The sequence below is a fragment of the Apium graveolens genome, chromosome 8, assembly GCF_009905375.1.
Source record: "Apium graveolens cultivar Ventura chromosome 8, ASM990537v1, whole genome shotgun sequence".
NCBI classification, from domain to species: Eukaryota; Viridiplantae; Streptophyta; class Magnoliopsida; order Apiales; family Apiaceae; genus Apium; species Apium graveolens.
The window spans coordinates 186,316,400-186,335,976 of NC_133654.1; the positions used below are offsets into that span (position 1 = coordinate 186,316,400).

Consider the following 19,577-nt stretch of genomic DNA (forward strand, 5'->3'; position numbering starts at 1 on the left):
AATGCAACAGCCATGAGACCTCTTCTGCTTTGGCTAGAAGACACATGCTCCTTGTTTCCTGAACAGCCACCTTATACAATCTATTTCCAGATCTCTTTACCTTCATAAATAAATTATTGGTGTCATCATATACCCATAAGAGATCACCTTTAATAATCACTTTGCTACCAACCTCGGCGTTGTCCCAAACTAATTATATTGTTACATAGATTGGGAATAAAATACACTTTCTTGAGTGTGCATTCCCTTCCATCGCTAGTGGTAAAGCTTACAGAACCCCTGCCCTGTATTTGAACTGTGGAGCCATCCTCAAATTTAACTTCTCCAGTCACACCATCGTCTAACTCCTTAAACATCGATCGCTGGCCCGACATGTGATTGCTAGCGCCGTTGTCGAGATACCATATACTCGACTTGACACCATTACCATTTTCAGTACTGCAAATCCTTGGTGCCACTCCTTCTTCGTTCAACAAAGCCACTTTCGTATTGTCTTTACACTTCGCAAGTAATAGTGTGGGTTCGTCGTCAGTAACCTTAGCCAGGTTCACCACATTTCTTTGTTCTCTATCACGTTTAGGCTTACGACACTCCGCCGCGTAGTGTCCATAGGCACTACAGTTAAAACAACGTATTTTGCTCCTGTCCGCTCCGATTCGCACAAAATTTCTGCCACCAGTATCAACTTAGTTGCGAATTCCCCCTTTACTTTGTTTTAGCCACTCTTCCCGTGTAAGGAGTAGTTTCCCTTCCTTACTCTCCCTCTTAATCCATTCCTCCTCTGTAAGGAGAAGCTGCTGATCACCCTGATTCTCCATTTTCCCACGCAATCGCTCTTCATGAGCTTTAAGAGACCCAAATGTTTCTTCAACGGACATTGTCTCCAAATCGCCAAATTGTTCTATGGTTGACACTATCCGTAGAAACTTAGAGGGTACAGCTCGGAGAATTTTCTTAACCACATAAGCTTCTTCATTGCTTTCTCCCAACGCTCGGATGTTCGTTACCAAGCCATTCAATTTCATAAAGAATTCATCTAGTTGCTCAGTCTCTTTTATAGTAAGAGATTCAAACTCTGACTTAAGAGTTTGTATCTTTGCCTTTTTCACCTTGTCAGCACCCAGGTGTACTGTTTTAATCGCCTCTCATGCATCCTTTGATGTATCTTTATCTGCGATTGAGAGTAGTAGATCATCTGGGATTCCTTGGTAGATAATAGCCATTGCTCGTTTGTCCGTCTTATATTCAACGGCAGCTTTAGGGTCCTTTGCTTCTATCGCTTTCCACTCCCCATGTGCTTGCATGAAGACTTTCATCTTCATAGCCCATGTCGTGTAGTTAGTCTTTGTCAGTAATGGATAGCTCAATCTGAATGAACTCTCTTTGACCTTTACGGTCTCCATTGTTGATCAGTAGGTTGGTTTGGTTTTTGTTTGAAAGCGAGGCTCTGATACCAGATATAGAATTTAAACAAGGTATATAACATAAAGTGTTTGCGAAACTAGTTGATATTTCTGAATAAAGATTATATAAGATTGAAGAGATAAAATTAAACAGTACTACATCTAAACAATTTAAACTATTAGAGTGACATCTATAAACCAGGGACTGAGTGACATCTATAAACCAGAGACTGCTCCTAGTTTATCTCCATAACTCCATAACTGTATATAACTCTTAAAAACCAGGTATAGGTGCATACATCCACGTTTTAACACCTGACTTATTCAAACTAATAAACTAAATATGTTTAGATTAAATAAATAATCCAACAAGACCTGAGTATATATGTATCACCCCTAATACAAAAAGTTTATTTTACCTTATAATTGTTTCATTGCAGGTTTTACATATAGTTGAGTTTGTTTTTTGCAATAAAAAGCAGATAAAATGACATGTATTCACATAATTTCCAGATAACATATAACTAATGCATATTTCATAATTTACCTAACAATGGTAAGTAATACATAAACATTTTACAAACATTGAACAGAGGATTTAGAAGTTTGGACCTCTATCAAGTTCCAAAGCAAGAACCCAAAGTGAGGAATATAAATAAGGGAATAAAATATGTTCGACTGTCAAAATCTAAGACTGACTATTCTGTCATTAACTAAGTTGTAAGGGTCAAAATAACTTAACTATTAGTACATAATTACATGGATCCAAAAATCCCGGTTTCTATTCTATTTTGCAGAGCTTCTATTCCACTGACCTGTCAGATGGAAGAAAAACTTATGTAGAGTCAAAATACTGAGATATATGTACAAATGTATTTGCTTGGCCACCACCTATATCATCTGTCTGTATATGAAATAAATTTGCCACACGTGAATATTCATACAACTGTGATTAAAAGTGTTTTATTATTCATTAAACTGCACTAGGTTTTTGGCTTTACCTACATCCACTTTCAAAATATGACTTGACTGGTTATTTAGTTGAATTCTGTCATCAATTCTACAGCCTTCTTACATAAATATTCTAAATTATAACAAAGGATATTAGCATGTTAAATCATAGATATGATTAAAAAAATGATTTACTTGTTAATGTATCTAATCTACATCAACCAAGCTGATATCCAAATTTTATGTAGACCAACAATGTACTCCATCCTTCATAAAATAATATTCTTGATTAGTATACAGTCAAATTACTAAATTAAATATTTAGCTAAAATTAAAAAAAATCTATAATTAGAAAATTATAAGTTATTTTAGAATGGATTGGATATATACCATTTATTTATTATAAGTTTTAATCATTATTAATATGTATAATTTAATATTGACAACTTAAACACAAAACGGTCAAATATATCATTTTGAGATGAGCCGAGTTCATCAACCAAGCTGCTTTTTCTCAAGTTGTTGACCCCCGCACCAAAACAATACAGCATGTATGAATGACAAAAACATTAGTTAAGTCGGTTAACAAAAAAAGTTAGCACTAAAGTAACAAAAAAGACTACCTGAAAGTAGGTATCTCAAAAGCGTTTTCAAGCAAATACTTGTTTTATACAAGTAAACAAACTACAGTATTTCTATATATGCTTTTAAGTAGTAAGTAGTACATATAACAATTGCTAGTAATAATTTGAATGAATCGACCTTTTTAGCTGATAAATATTGTTTTCAAAAATCTTATAATAACAGCAAAGATTCAATTATAAGAGTGAATTCTACTACTAGTAAGTAATGAAAGATAAAAATTGGAGCTTGTAGTTAATCAAGGGAAGCAGAAGTCAATTAACTTTGAATTTCTGGCCCTTTTGCAAAACCAGGACATAGGTTTCCTCAATTTCTTGCTTTTGTAAATAACAAGTTTATTTTTAAGTTTAATTTAATTCTCAACATCTAAAACAACCATAACTTGACCCTATAAATTCTTGTTTTCCTCTAACCATGTCTAGATTATGTAAAGCAGAAACAGTACTAAGTAATAAATGGGGAAGGGTCATTAGTCAAATTTTGAGCCATTGGGGAGTCCCATGCATAAGAAGATTGCAAATTCCCAAACTTGGCCCTCGTTTTGAACCCTTCTTGTCTGTTCCTTGACCTAGGTATTGCTTCCCATACGTGCAACCTCCAAATTTTCAAATTCCTCATGTCTTAGCATCCAAGGGCTGGCTAGAGCTCTTCTTTCTGTGTCACTTAAACCACCATGTCCTAGCCCACCAACAAAATCTACAAAAAAAGAGAAATTGTGATACTCGAGATTATAGAATTCTGGATGCAACTCACCTAAAAGTTTGCATTGCCCCATATTATGAATTTCAATCCGTAAAAGTAAAAAATTAACACACAATTCTAGAAATATCAGATTATTGGGTAAAAGTTACTCTTACACATTTAGTCTTGAAGTATAGACTATAGTAGGACATTTTAGTACCCTATTTAAGATTACTCCACTGAACTATTATGGAAATTTGAAGTATAGTAGGACATTTTAGTACTCTATTTAAGATTACTCCACTGAACTAAACCGCTGATTGCTACATTGTTTAGCTATAGTGCTAAGAAAGCCTCTCTATTCTTTTAGGTAAGGTCTGCGTACATCATGCGGGATACGGGATACAGCGGTGTAAGTTTGAATTGGTAGCTGTACCATAAATTTCCTCTTTCATCAACTTTTACATCATACTACTAAATCTACATGGCCATTACAGCATGTGAAGACCTATCTGAGTTTTTCTTTAGACATTTTTCATCATTAAGAGCTCAAGACTGGTCAAGTAACAACCAATATGTTTGCCTGTTTTCTTAATGTGAACACAGTACAGATGCCTATGTGGTGATGTGGTATTATATTATTATGTATATTTTCCTCAAGTTGCACATAACTAACATCAATCTCAAACATCAATGTTTGTTTTGACTAATTGCTGCCACGGGTAATTATCTTATCCTTAATATGGAAGTTACTATTTACATGTTAATTAATTAACAAGTGTTTCACATTATTATTTTGTGGCCTATTTTTCTACCTACCTTCTTCCAGAGGCAATACAAAGTAACTGTCAAATTATCTGATGAGAAGAGAGCACCTTCAGTGAAAAAATATTAGATTACTGCATTAGGTTGCTCTATATCAACATGCATATCATAAATGCAGTGGTGATATATCAAGTACTCGCTAGTTGGATAATATGTATGATATAAACACTTCGCTCCTTTCAACAACTTGTCATACTAAAGGCATGTAGTAGTTTTCACAATCTTCTTGCAAATATTGTTACATGAGGAGAGTATAATATCCAAAGCTACAGTAAAACAAATGCAAAATATACACAAAAGTGAACAAATTATACTACCTCTGTCAAGACGACTGCAATAATTCCTTTAAATCATATCCTTGAAGCTACAAATACAAGGGAAAAACTTTAGCAGTTTTCAATGGAAAGTTGACATAAAACTGTAATTACGCCAGAAAACGACAAAACTTTCACACATCTAACTGAAGTACTCACTCAAAAAAACAAAATATGCATTGACAACCATAGCCACCGAGTAATTTTTTTGTGTTGACCTTACATTAGCATGTGGAAATACCATGTTGGACAAGACGCCACATAAATTCTTGTGGAATGAGGGCAGAATTTTGGAAGGACTTTTCTTTAAGGGAGTGATTAGTACAGGCAGATGATGGAGGATTGCAAACACCTTCTAGGACTGGTAGTCACTACAAGTAGGGGCCAGGATCTAGGGTGTTTAGGGAGGGCTGGGGCGCTGCCAATTATGATAGTAATACTTAAAAGAGGCTCAGGACTCTTCACCTTTTTGTTAGATATGCATTTTGTGGGTGTTGGTAGTACTGTACTTTGCACACCTAATTTTTAGTATTGCCTTTTTTTAATTTCCAACGTGTTATATTTTTATATCAAGTAGCATGCATATTTTTCTGGTTTCGCATTTTATAGTTTATAAAATTAAAATAAATAATAGTTTCATGATTTTAAACATTTTTTTAACATTTAGAATAATTTTCCTTATAATTCGAGGACTGCTTCTGTCAGAAACAGATGACTCTTAACAAGAACCTATGGATGGCCAACCCTTAGAGTTTTCCAAGGAGACGTGGTATGTCATTCTGGAGAGTAGGGGTAAGGCTCACATACATCTAACCCTTCTTAGAGAAAAGAGTGGTAATTGGTAAATATTAGTATGCTTGAATAGGTTTTAAGATTTGAGTACTTATCCTCTCAAGCCTAGGTCATAGAGTAGCTGACTAGCAATATTTGCCGCATCACACAAAAGGAATGGAGATATTTCTTTGAAAGTTAATATATTGGGACATGTTTAATCCTGAATAGAATTTTAATTTTACTTTTCCTTTAACAGAAAATAAATTATTGACGAAAGAACATATTGAGTCGACGTGAAGGAAAATCCACCCAAAGTTACCTGAAGAAAGGTGAGAAACAAAATTATTCCCGAGTTCCAGATGGCATGTATAGTAATGGGGGTAAGAAGGTTGCGGGTATGAGCATATGAGAATCCCAAAGCAGTCCCTAATTAAAATACAACCTGTTAGATTTTTTAAACTTTCCATAGTAATACAAAGAGCAAGAACAAATAGAAAATTATGGAACCTGCTTTGCAGATATAATATTGTGGAATTTGTACTATTACGCAGGCATCTCATATGTCAGTTATAACCTTAATCAGAATAGTCACATGCTAGCATTTTTGTTTCCTTGGGATATAGTGACTGAAGAGAGTTAAGAGTATAGTGTTATCTAAAATGTATGTCACTGCAAATGTATCATATAACCACCTATTTTGCATCCAGCAGTTCAACTTTATAAGTTAATAGCATTGAAGCCTTTACATTACAACACTGACTGTCCAACTTGATCTCGTTAACATCCTCCCTTCTACCTTTCCTAGTCTAAATTCTGTTGTATATTCAAGTAAGAGTAGAGGCAAATAAAAAATTACTCAAGTCCAAAGATTAATTTTTTAGGAGATCAAAATGTGGTATTAAGGAGGAATACCAAGTACAAAAAGCTGGGGAAATTCTCCAGGAGTGAGATGTGCAGCTGCAAAAACTGCAGCACTAACAAGGACAGACAATGGAGTAGGCAACCTGCATAGAAAGACCAGAACATAAGAGTGTCTATATCATTAATCACATATGTGCATCATATGTATAAATGTGAAGATTGTAGTGGATTCAATATCTCTTTGTGTAAATATCAACTTAAATTAGACGAGTTCTAGTCATATCCAGTCTATCTAGGTCCATCTCCGGAGTATTAATAGGCATTAAAGATTAAGACAAACTGTTCTTCTTTCTTCTATCAACCATTTTTCCAAGCTTGTCATGGTTCTATGAATATATTAAAGTCTGGTGAAGGTACACAAATGATATCATCTCATACTTATATCTAATTCTCTCACAGTCTTACTAGGTTTCACTACCAAGTTTAGTTATATCTAATCACAGTGACAAAGAGGTTAAGTTATTAGGTTTGGTTACATACGTATATCTAGTCACAATTACAAAGAAATCATACCATTTGGTGAGGGACACCATAAAAAATCCACGAAATACGGTCTCCTCCAGAAGTGGAGCAAAGACACCAGTAATGCCGACCAGACAAGCAGTGCTGCATTGAAATTTAATATTTATCAATGTCGCTATTTACATTCGGACAACCAAAATATCTAAACTAGATGAACATACAAGTGGCACCTGGAAAGTATGAAAACATGGAAAGGAAAGTACCTGGTGAATGAAGATCCAATCAACGGAAGCAAGAGAACAAGAGCATCAGTCTGCAATAAGTTTGTATAACTAAATCAACAAGAATAATAGATTAGAGGAATAGAAAGGTTAAGTGAATCTGATTGCTATGACTTAAATAGTTTTAAGATAACTCAATGACCTAAACAAGATACACTGTATGCTCACTTGACTACATCAATTACCTAACAAATGATGCAAGGTAAAGCAGTAGGTCAACTGGTCGTCGCAACCATACACTGATAAATAACCCTTTATCCATTCTTATTTCAATACATTAAGAACACCTCAATGAACCCAACCGATGCCATATATTTAGAAATGGCACAAATACATAATTGCTTTTTTATATAATGCTGGAACTAAGTAATCTAAAATATTGATGTACATGATCACACACATACTACAAGCTTTTGTTGAACGACAAGCTAGTGCAACAAGCCACATAGCACTCATGAACAAGACCAGATGAGGATGCATGTAGAAATCTACTTTTCTGAATACCAACTTAAACGCTCACTGCAAGTATGCAAACGTATGCATACATCTAAATGGGAGAATCTAATAGAAATTGCAATCTACCTCTCTCTGTGGATTCTCACCCCTGACCAAGGACATAACTGCTCCTGTTAATGCAATTGATGCAAGAGCTCCTGCAAGACCGATTCCTGCCCACAAGAGCCATCCTTTCTGAAGATTGAATGGCTCTCTCCAATCTAAAATAGCATTTGAATGTTATAAAAACATATATATATAAACATATATATATAATCATAAGTGATTGCATTTATTAATTAATTTTTGAACTTTTAATGTAAGCTATTGCTGATTTACAAATTTAGCAAAAATACTACTCCATATTAATAATACTAGCTGTACACTGCTACAAAACCTCCAAACCCGGGCTCCCAAAGTTTGTCGTCATACCTGCATCCACTGGACATAGCAGTGGTATAAGATCTGAGTCGGATCCTTCATACTGAAAGTGGACACTTTGCCTTCAAGCGGTAAAGTTCAAATTGAGATACAAAGTTTCCAGACTTCGTAACAAAGAAGAAGTCTATGGAAGACTAGTTGATCTGTTATCTATTTAATTATATACTGTTAATTCCACATATATCTTGAAGCGTATAGGACTTGATGTACTGGTTGTAAGCACTAAATTGAGATTCTACAATGAATTAAGATTAGACAAAGATTTGCAGAGCCACAGACCCATTTCTAATTTCGTTTTCATATCCAAGAATCCTATTGGATCCGCACGAATCCGACACCGGTGCCCAAGTCCGGGTAACATAGTAAGAAACATAGGAGTAAAATTTTATGATTTAAAAAAAAAATTATAGACATTATAAATGACATTTCAATTTAACACGAAAAAGATAACTAAGAACTTATCATTGAATAGAACCACATCAGGTTGGTTAGTATTTAATGTTCAGAGTCCCCCTCCCCCTCCTCTCAGATATTAGTAACGTTGAATTTTATATAATTAAATACTGTTGAGAAGTAGAAAATGATAGTTATAATATTTTACTAATTGACTCTTCTTTTCATTTTTAAGTAATAGAAGTAGAGAACAGAAAGAATAGCCTAATGGCAAGTCACCTACCCCGGCTTCCCCCATATTCACGACAACGTCATGTGTTGAATCCTCACTCAAACTACTTAAAAGAAGAGAACTACGGATGTTACTGGAGGTTCATAGGATGCTACTGGAGATTCATAAACACAAGTTCACGGGCATCAATTAAAATTGAAGTATAAATTTTATTATGAGAAATATTGTAGGCATATAGTAATTGATTTCCAAGGCACTTACCATATCGGAAAAAGTCATCAGGAAGTGGTTGGTAGTTGGTTAGACTGTACATCACTGCAAGTACAGCTGCTGTTACAATACTGCCATTAACATTGAAAACAAAGTTCTTCAATTAGTATTTATCTTTTTAAAGTTAAATGACTGTTCAGAAATTTAAAGGATTAAAACCTAGAAGGACTGGAATTGAACAATTTTAGAGAGACTAAAGTACTGATATAATGATTATTAGAGTAAGGTATATCATTTTGTGTTCTTCACATGAAGCTTCGGTGGAAGGCGCTGTAAGGTAATACACGAGGTAAAAAGGAAATAAAGGCATGATTTGTGTATACTATTGAATATGATCGAGTTCCAAGCGTATATAAAGAAGATTTTCAAACAGATATTAGTATATTTGAATATTAACTTAAAGAAGCTTAAGTTACAAGTTCAACTAAACTGACATTTTCACAACAAAGCTTAAGTGAAATTAGTATTAAAAAAACCTCCAACAAGAAGCCGTTTTACCTACTTAAAAGGAACTAAAGCTATATTAGTTACCATCCTGTATCTATTAAAGAATTACAGAACAGAAAGCATGGGTCTGACAATAGCAAAGAGGCAGAAAATTCTTAGTTTTACAACCAAAAAATAAACTTAACATAAGAATTCAAACAAAAATTCCTACCCCTGGTCAACAAACAATATTTCTGCTTTCTGATCCAAACTTAATTCACCAATCTGAAGCCCAAAATATGGTAAAGCAGCTGCCTCTATCAGTCCTGCCAAAATAAAACTGCCTGGGACATCATTAGATTCGAAATGTACATAAAGAAAGAGGAAGCTAACAAAAAAACATATGCTTAGCCAGAGTAAATATTTGTTTATCTAATTACAGAGATCAGGGAACAGAACTTCTCTCACATATATTGGAGCACAGGCTTTGGATACAGATCTGTGCCTAGGTGTTTTTGGGATTATGCATTAACATGAATTTGGTCAAAGTTCACGTAATAACAGAAAGGGTGTACCATTCAGATATGGGTGCACAGTGCAACTTTCTAGTATTGACTGGATTCTGGACAACTAAAATTAATATACTGCATTCTTTAACGGAACATTATTCAACTGAGCTATTTGGTTGGATAGTAATTTTTTTCATTCTTTTTAACAAAAATGCTTATTATCTCCTTATAAAAGAGACAGGGCATTTCAAACAAGGATGCACCAAAACCAACCATCATGTCTTAGTGTTAGGTGTTGCAGCACCAATTTAGAAGAATGAATATAAAGAAATAAGGGATCCATTCAGAAATATTTATCGATACTAATCCAATTTTTTAAGAAAACAGTGGGGTATGATATCCAAGAATAGTGCACCTAGAAAATATGTTCTTTTCTTTTCTACGCATTTTTGTTCAGATACTTTGCACGGAAAAGATAATTGCAGACATATAATAGCTCTTCGACATAGCCGACATCAAGAGTCCTAGACAAGCATATTGGACTATGAATTGAATATGGGAAAAGGCGAACCTCAATCCACATGCGAGTGAGGTCAGGGATACAGTCTGCCACTTCCAAGGCACATCCCATCGTTTCAAGATAGGCCAGTCCAATCTGCTAACCTGGTATATAATTTGCATACATAAAAAATTGTAACTTTTTTAATATATTCCTCAACTTTTAGCGGACTTGTATTCCAACCAAATGTGGTGTTATATAGTCAGGAGCGGAGCCATAGAAAGCTGAGGGTGTCCTTCGGCGATCCTTCAGATTTCTAGTTTATCTAGGGCATGTTTATCACAGACCATTAAAGTTCACATAGCCTAGCTAGTATTACAGAACAGTAGAGTACGGTTTGAAGGGCGAGTGTCATTTTCTGCTCTCTGAATTTATTAATGAAGTATTTTAAAATCACATAAAATTAATTTGTTGCTACCATACTTTTAACTGTTTGATGTGGGCGAGTCGGTTATAGACTTGCACTGAAGTTTTGTATTTTCAGGTGCAGGAGGTCAATTTTCTCCCTATCAACATTATTATTGTAGTACCCTCGCCAAAAATTCTTTCTCCACCACCGTACAAAATAAAATGCTTCGCAACTTAATTGTTCTTCTCATTTATTCGTGAGTAACGCACAGCTTCTTGCTGCTACTACTACTTACACAAAAACAAGGAGTAAGCATCCCTAAATGGAAAAATATAAAACCATCTCTTTGACAACTATCATAAAGCAGATTCAACTTGGCATGATAATGAATGAAGAAACACGATAAAAATGAACAAAAGTGATATTAAGTACATAACAACCACCAAAATCACAAATACCATCTCATTTTTTTCTAAATTACAGATCGTTCAACAAACAATCGAATGGCCAATCAACCACAAACACAAAAATGAACGCGATCACACTAAAAACAACACAGTAAGTACAGAAGAACACAAACCCCTACTAGAAATACCTAACAAGTTTCAAAACGCTCCTTATATAACACTTAAACGCAAAACCCTAAATTGTCTACACACAAATATCCAACTATACACAATCTTAGAAACCTACCAGCCAACTCAACTCAACTCGATATAGAACAAAACACACAATTCTCCTCCCTGCCTTAATCAACAAGTACATTTCCTCGTAATCGACCTTAACCTCCTACTCGAAATTTAATCCATTTCCCAAAAGTGTAAACCATCTTAGTGAGTTATCGTAAAATTCACATTCAAATAATGAATCAATACCTCCTACTCAATCACATCATTACCTTGCTATAACATTCATATATTTCATATCTATCTACTTTCTATAACAATTGAGACCGAAACTAAAAAGCGACAGCACAATAATCGAAATATATCAATGATACATCAATTATCGTAACAATTGAGACTAAACTAATAAGGTGACAGCACAATTCAAAGAATATATCAATTAATTTTTCAAAATAAATAAATAAATAAATTAAATTTAACCTCAGATTGAGAATCGTCGCCAGATTTATAAGAGCATAAAAGCGAGAAGCCTCTATTTGTAGTTGAAAATGAATGAACGAGCTTTGTGTGAAGAGGTTGAAATTGAAGATGAGATGGAGGTGTTTTAAAAAGATGAAGCTTTGGCAATACAAATGGAGATGAATTAAAACGAGATGATATATATAATGATGAAATGTGTGTAACTATTGTTGCCATTTTTTCTGTTCTTCAGATTCTGGTAGTACTGGTATAAGTATTTGTTGTATGTTAATTTCAGTCCATTTATATGTTGAATTTGCTGCCCAAATAACAAGATAAGACGACAGCATTCAATGCTTCGAGCGAACAGCGGAACCGAGCTTCTGGTTATAAAAAAAATTGACAAATAAGTCACTACTCATTGTCTCCGCTACACTTCGGTGTTAAAAATATAAAATTAAATTTTTGAAAAATATTGAGTTGTCATTTCATATTTAGAAGATGTAAAATTGTGTAATTCAATATAATTAAATTTTTAAAAATAAATTTGTTGTCCAAAGACATTATATGCGTATATCATATATTAAGAAATTAATATTAACTTTTTTTGTAACGGTTTACTTTCTCTCTTATTAACATCAAAAGTAATTGCAACATTTAAGTTTATATTACAACTATCGAGTTGTTTACTGTATTCTTAGTCAAAAGAAGTGCTTATTTCTGTTGAGGAAAGAGAAAATTAATTTAAATGATGTCAAGATAAGTTTTGTGTGCATTGAAATTGGTTCCAATTTCAAACATGGACAACCAATAAGTTTGTATTAGAATAATACCGATTATTATAATAAATAATTATTCATAAACTGAGTTATTTTTTTTCATTGGGATGCAAGTGTTGTCAAAAACTTTTTCTTCTTACAAAAGTTATTTATAAAATGTGTTGCTGAATGTTGATAAGTTTCATTCCTGATTTGGAAAAATCAGAAACGGTGGTAAAAACATTCAAGTACCGGATGATATGACGGATTATTTATGAATTTAAAGAATATAGCATGCAAATATATATATATATATATATATATATCGTTGAAATGAAATACCCCTTTCAACACTGAATAACACATGGTGTTGCATTATACGATGAGATTGCAATAGAAAAGTTTCGTTATAAGTAGAGGATAATCTAGTAAGAGTAAGAGACACCGGTGGACACGTGTCCCCCCTAAAATTAAATTTTACGTTTTTTTATCATAAATTGTTTAGAACTATCTGAGAGTGCCCTCGTAAAAATAAAAAATATAAGGGTATTTTCACAGAATTTGCTGGATACCCCCTAAAAGAAAATGCATGCGTCCGCTCCCTGGTTGAGAATTTAATTATAATGCAATTGTAAATGTAATTGTTGTCTAAACATTGGTAATGTAACCAAAACATTTTAATCGGTGATAAATCAATAGTATTAGTACATTTTTTGGTAAAATATTACATATTTGATGGGCCCATTTATAGTAGAGTAATCAACTACTAAAGTGTCTGTAGTCTTATAAATTTTAATTTGGTTCTAACGGTTTATTCTCGAACATAACAACACCATGTTATATTTCACTACAAGAAAAAAGATAATAGACATCACACATTAGACATTAGTCACTCATGCCACTGTTGTTAAAAAGTTCATTAACATCATCCCGTGTTAATGTGATGTCTTTGTATTATTAACACATCACTTCCTTAATAGACCGATGTCTTAAATACTAAAAAAATTCAAAGCGCGGCACTTCAAATTATTTTCCCCTACTTGTTAAAATTTTCCCCGCTTACTTACCAAATGATACCGCCTCAGCCAAATTTTTGTTCCCTCTCTTTTTTTCACTATCTTGTGATTAAACAAACAAAATAAGTAAAATATATTTTATCTCTTTTCTGGTCTCTTCTTGACCCTCACCTCTCTGGCTCTCTCTCTCCCCCTCTCTCTCAAGTCTCAACTCTCATATCTGGAACGTTTTCTCTACTCCCAACCATCTCTTCTCTATCCTCTCCTTACCTCTCTCCTCTGGTCTCTCTCGACTTTAACCTCTCTCGATTTGGTTGTTTCATCTCGAATGGGTAACTCGAATTGTAAGCTCAAAATTTATTGATCTCTGACAACACGATATTGGTTGGGAGTTTGAAGCTCGAACTGAAACGATATTGATTTGGAGTTTCGAAACTTGAATTGGTGAGTATGTAAGCATTTGTAAGTATTTGTAAAGGGGGTTTTCTGAAAATTGAAACCCTAATTTTAAAATAAGGGTTTTATTTTTAAATTATAATATTTGTTATAAGGAGCCTTTTTAAAGTAATAATGATACAATGGTATGCCTGATGTTAATGCAGTTCCTTTTTTGTGCTTTGGATGATGGTGGCCGGAGGCCAATCCATGGACTGAGATAGAACTTGTAGTATGGGTGCTCGAACAGGTAACTGCTTCATTTCTTTCTATACTACAACTAATAATAGTTCATGCTTGACAGATCTAACATTTTCTATAATAATGTTTTGGTAAATCAGTTGATAAATCAAATACAGGCAGTGGTCAGTATCTAGATTTGAACATGCTAATTTCTCCACCTTATTTTCCTGATGGTGCTAAAGGGATGGATGATTTTGGGAGTTTAAGTTTCCAGAATCATTGGTATAATTTAACGGATATTTATAAATTATAGGATTGCTGATGATTAACAACAAATTTATTAGTTTTTGTCCATCCTAACTATAATGATAATTACTTGTCCATCCGAGATTTATTTAACATCTCTTGAATTTTTTGGCCAATATCGTTAATAATTAATAAAGGTAATACTAACTTCATCTCTAAAATTTTAGCTTTTATAGTCATATATATATATAAATGAATATTGCGGTTGATTCCAATAGACCTAATATCTATAATGTGAATATAGTTTATTTTTTAATACCATCCATCTGTTTAAATTAATTAGCATAATAGCCCGTGTAAGGCACGAGCCATTTTCTAGGTCTTCAGTCTATAGGAGAAAAATATTACACACGAATAAAAAAGGATCTAATTTGTTGATGAAAAATATGGAATGCCAAAGATTGCAATTTGGCCAACTTTAACCAACAAAAGCGTCCTCTTACAAGCCGAGTTGTTGTTAGGCACAAAGCATGCGCTAAATAATTCACGCAAGTATACGCGTTCGCAAGTAATATAGAATGATTCTAGTCGTTCCCACAGAGACTCTGATTAATTATATTTAATTAACACTTACTCACCAATGTATGATTATTCTTGAATGTCAAGACAATAACAATTAAGGTTGATTAACTAATATTAACTACGAGAATTAAATACTTAAATTAATAATATTAAACACACATGAGATCCTAACTTCATTACTACTTCATTCAATAGTTATTGTTATTACCATTAGCATGTAATTGTGATGATATTAATCGAACAACACGAAACTGATAAACGCCAACTTTCGTTGTACGAATACCATTCTACCAAGCATCCACAATTAAGATAGAAGTTGAATAGGCATCAATTATGTTGAGACCCTATATGTCTACAGAATTTGACAACATAACGATTTAAGCGCAAGTTATTCATTATGATTACACAGGGCAAGTAAAACGGTTAGAGTTACCCACTAATCATGCATATAATACACGAACTTATGTTAGCATGGCAAGTTCTAAATCTCAAGATTCACTGTCGCTTCAAAAGAGATTAACAAACTATCTTATATGTTAGCTACGCACATAAGACGAATAAGCACAACCTATGCTAGATATCAAACAATCACCACATACCAAGGTATTAATGTAACGTCTGAGAAATATTATGTAATTATTTTTATCAATAAATAATTATTATGTGATTTTATGTGAATTTTGGTGAATTATTTGATAATTGATATTAATATTTGGATGTTTATTTCTGATAAAAATTTAGATATTTTAATCTTTAATTATCCAGAATAAAATATAGATTATTTTGGTATTTTTCTGGTAATTTTTGGATTGCTGTATGATTTTATAAGAATTTATAGAATTAATAATGATTATTTTTACATAATTATAAAATTACTTATTAAAATCAGAAATCATCCCACTTCAACTGTTTTTGCATTCTTACAACCCGAAACTCTTCCGAAAACTCCTTCCTAACCTAATCTGATAATTCTGAACACTTTCCGTGTTTTGACTTTCTCGATCCGGGGTACAGTTTGATCCGTACGAGTCCCGACTTGAAATTTTCAATACGCAAATCATTTTATAGATTGATAAACTCCATATTTTCAAAAGGCGAGATATTATCACTTTATTTTCGTATAAAGTGTTTTATAGGAAGCTCTATTTTGATAATTATCCAAGTTTGGTATTAAAATCATATCGACTTTGTAGTTACTTAGCGGCTAAGTATCCTATTTTCAGATCCGATTTGTAAATGTAATTACCGAATTATTTAATAAATAAAATATGAGATGGTTCTGTCAGCTATGTGTATTGTTGTATTATTTATTATTTGTGATTTGTTGGATGCGGAGATTAATTTTGTAATTAATTATCGAGCTGTATGAACGTAATTCATTTTTAAAGTAATTTTATTGAATATTTATTCTTATAAATGCTAAAATTGTTTCTAAAATTATTTTTGTTGTTCTATAATTTTATTTATTATTTTTAGGGGTTTATAAAATTTAGAAATCAATATTTTATTAATTATTTATCTTTAAATGATTTTCTGATCTCCTTTAATTATAAAATCAGTATTTAATTCCAGAATTCTTCAAAAATTATAAAATTTTATTGTATTAAGTTTAGAATATTTCAAGAATTTTAAAATTATTTCGGAAATTTTCTGGCTTTTATTTAACCGCACGTGTATACGTTAAAATTGTAAAATACGGGTCGAATGCGCGTTTCAAAAATGATTTTTTTTTAATTCAAAATTTTTATGATAATTAGTTTTAATTATTTTGAAATTTTTTACAGATGTTTGGATAAATTCTCGTGTTATTGTTACTCGTAAATCATTTGTTGAAAGGGTTAAACATCAAATAAGTTACTTACTGCGTCCAAATGTATTAAGTGAGTCACTGATTACAAAACTGACTGAGATGAGTCACTCATTTAAAAATTTGTATAAAAAATATCACTCCGTCATTAATCGAAATTCTTAAAAATATTATACATTGAGTTTCACACATTTTTTATGAATGATATTACATCCAAATGAAAGGTTCCAAGTTCTACTATTTTAGATAATATTGTTAGATTTTTAAAATTTTATCAACTATTTATTTTTAATTTTTTGATTGTTTTATTTGATTTAAATAAAAATAAATAGTAGATAAATTAAAAAAAAATTAAAATGTTATCTAAAATACTAGAACTCAAAATCTTTCATTTGGATGTAATATCATTCATAAAAAAAATGTGCAAAACTCAATATATAATACTTTAAAAATTTTGACTAACGATAGAGAGATATTTTTGATACAAATTTTCAAATGAGTGACTCATTTGAGTCAGTTTTGTAATCAGTGACTCACTTGATACATTTGGACGCAGTAAGTGACCTACTTGATATTTAACCATTTGTTGAAATCGATGGTCGCAATGCGAATCGAGATAATAACGAAAATAAATAAACGAATAAATCAATGAATAACATAGAAACATAGCCTCATTATCTCTCCATCACCGCCTTGTTTTCTCTCTCTGTGCTGCTCTCTCTTCACCGACTCTCTCTCTCTTTTTTATCTCAATCGATTCTCTCTCTCTCTCTCTCTCTCTCTCTCTCTCTCTCTCTCTCTCTCTCTCTCTCTCTCTCTCTCTCTCTCTCTCTCTCTGCGAGCCCTCAATCTCTCTCGCTCGCTCGATCTCTCTTTCTCTCCTCCGACTTCTCTCCCTTATTTCCCCTGTATCGCCGCTGCTGCCATGTGCCGCCGCCTTATTTTCCGTTTCCGCTGCTTTTTTTTCGACGAATCACCGCCGTCTTCTTCCTTTTGCTCGGTAAATACATATATATATATATATATATATATATACAAACGTATGTTTGTTGATTTTGATGTGTTGCCTGTGGTTGAGTTCTGGTTGCCTGTGCTTTAATTCGGTTATCACTTTCCGTTTATTTTCAGGCTACTGACGCGTGTTGTGCGCGTGTAACCCGACTGATTTAATATTTTTATTTTATTTTGTTTCCTGATTAATATTCATGAAATAAAAATTCATTTTTCGTGCGGGAAAATTATTTTTAATCTGTGGAATTCACGTAGGATGTTCGATAATCGGAAACCTGTGAATTTTACCGCCAGCGGCGATGAGCCTCGGCGAGCCGACGGTGGGCGATGATGATTATTATTTGAGTCCTACGTTTATTAATTAAATAAAATGAGTTGGTAAAATTAATTATGAAATGAAAATGAATAATAATTAACAAATTAAATTTGTATTGGCGGTTGGGATTGATGAATTGGATTGTGGACTGGAATGTATTGTGATTGTTGTTGTGTTTTGACGTCAATTTGATTTCGACGGGTAGGCCGATAAACAAAGGTGACGCTGCCCGATTTTCGGGAAACTGATTCCGAAAATACGGGAGTGTAACCCGCAATTATCGGAGACGTCGAATAACCATATATAATTATATTTTATGAACTTAAGTGTGATTGAGACAAAATAATTTATAAATAATCGATTGCCCTGTTTTTCAAAATGACGAGTATTCGTATTTTCCGAAAACAAACACCGAACCGGATTTCGAAGATGTGAACCATAATTGCTATGTGTATTTCAATAATACTCCCTCCGTCCCAATTTATCTGTCATGTTCGATTTTTTGCGGTCAAATTTACCAAATTTTTGACTGAAAATTTTATATAGTATATAATCGAAAAAAATTATAAAAATTATATCATTAGAAAGTACACGTAATCTACTATAATACGTATTCTTCGGTTTTTCAAAATAATTAAAAATTGATGTTTAATTTACGGTCAAAGTTGAGTCAATTTGACTACAAAAAGTCAAACAAGACAGATAAATTGGGACGGAGGGAGTACATATATATATGAGTTGGGTTATGAAATCGTATGGGTGATAGCGATAGTAGTGTTATGTTAAGCGAGACGATTATCTGAACTAGGATATTTTAACCCTGTAGGTTCTAATCGGAAGACCCGAGACTTGACGTTGGACTAGGAATGATCTAGTGATTAATCATCAGACTCAACAAGATTCCAATCGAAGGACATGAAGGATAGGATTGTATCGAGAATAGGATAGTGGTTTGATGATAAAGCCAAACATTCAGGGCAATTCAAAAGTCAACCGATAATAGTGGTTAAAGCTTTTCGAGGCAAATATTCCTGATTTTCCTTTTAAAATACTGCAAATATTTATTCGTTCCTATTTTAAGTTCAGAATAGTTAAATGTTTTATATTTCGCTGCAATTACTCTGATTATGCATGTTCATTTCATTATTGTTCCTATAATTCGATTGCTCTCTCGAGCAAATACCCATTCTTTCGGGTTATTTGCGAACCT

General features: G+C 33.0%; 1 protein-coding gene across 1 annotated transcript; it reads right to left on the minus strand.

Moving 5' to 3' along the window:
• Window positions 1-3,209: 3,209 nt before the first annotated feature.
• LOC141677173 (uncharacterized) lies at window positions 3,210-12,401 on the minus strand. Its single transcript, XM_074482943.1, has 11 exons — window positions 12,035-12,401; window positions 10,592-10,683; window positions 9,744-9,851; window positions 9,077-9,156; window positions 7,837-7,970; window positions 7,237-7,286; window positions 7,025-7,117; window positions 6,503-6,594; window positions 5,910-6,016; window positions 4,820-4,866; window positions 3,210-3,692 (listed from the first exon to the last, which is right to left on the minus strand). Exons 1-10 carry the CDS (start codon window positions 12,248-12,250, stop codon window positions 4,825-4,827), a joined length of 1,014 nt encoding a protein of 337 aa, XP_074339044.1. The 5' UTR covers window positions 12,251-12,401; the 3' UTR covers window positions 3,210-3,692; window positions 4,820-4,824.
• Window positions 12,402-19,577: the final 7,176 nt, after the last annotated feature.

Excerpts from the sequence above, each read along its gene's own strand:
- LOC141677173 (XM_074482943.1), bottom strand. The coding sequence starts at position 12,250 with ATGGCAACAATAGTTACACACATTTCATCATTATATATATCATCTCGT. Across the intron at positions 7,118-7,236 it reads ATTGGATCTTCATTCACCAG|CACTGCTTGTCTGGTCGGCA; the intron begins GTACTTTCCTTT and ends ATTTCAATGCAG. Across the intron at positions 6,595-7,024 it reads ATGGTGTCCCTCACCAAATG|GTTGCCTACTCCATTGTCTG; the intron begins GTATGATTTCTT and ends CTTTCTATGCAG.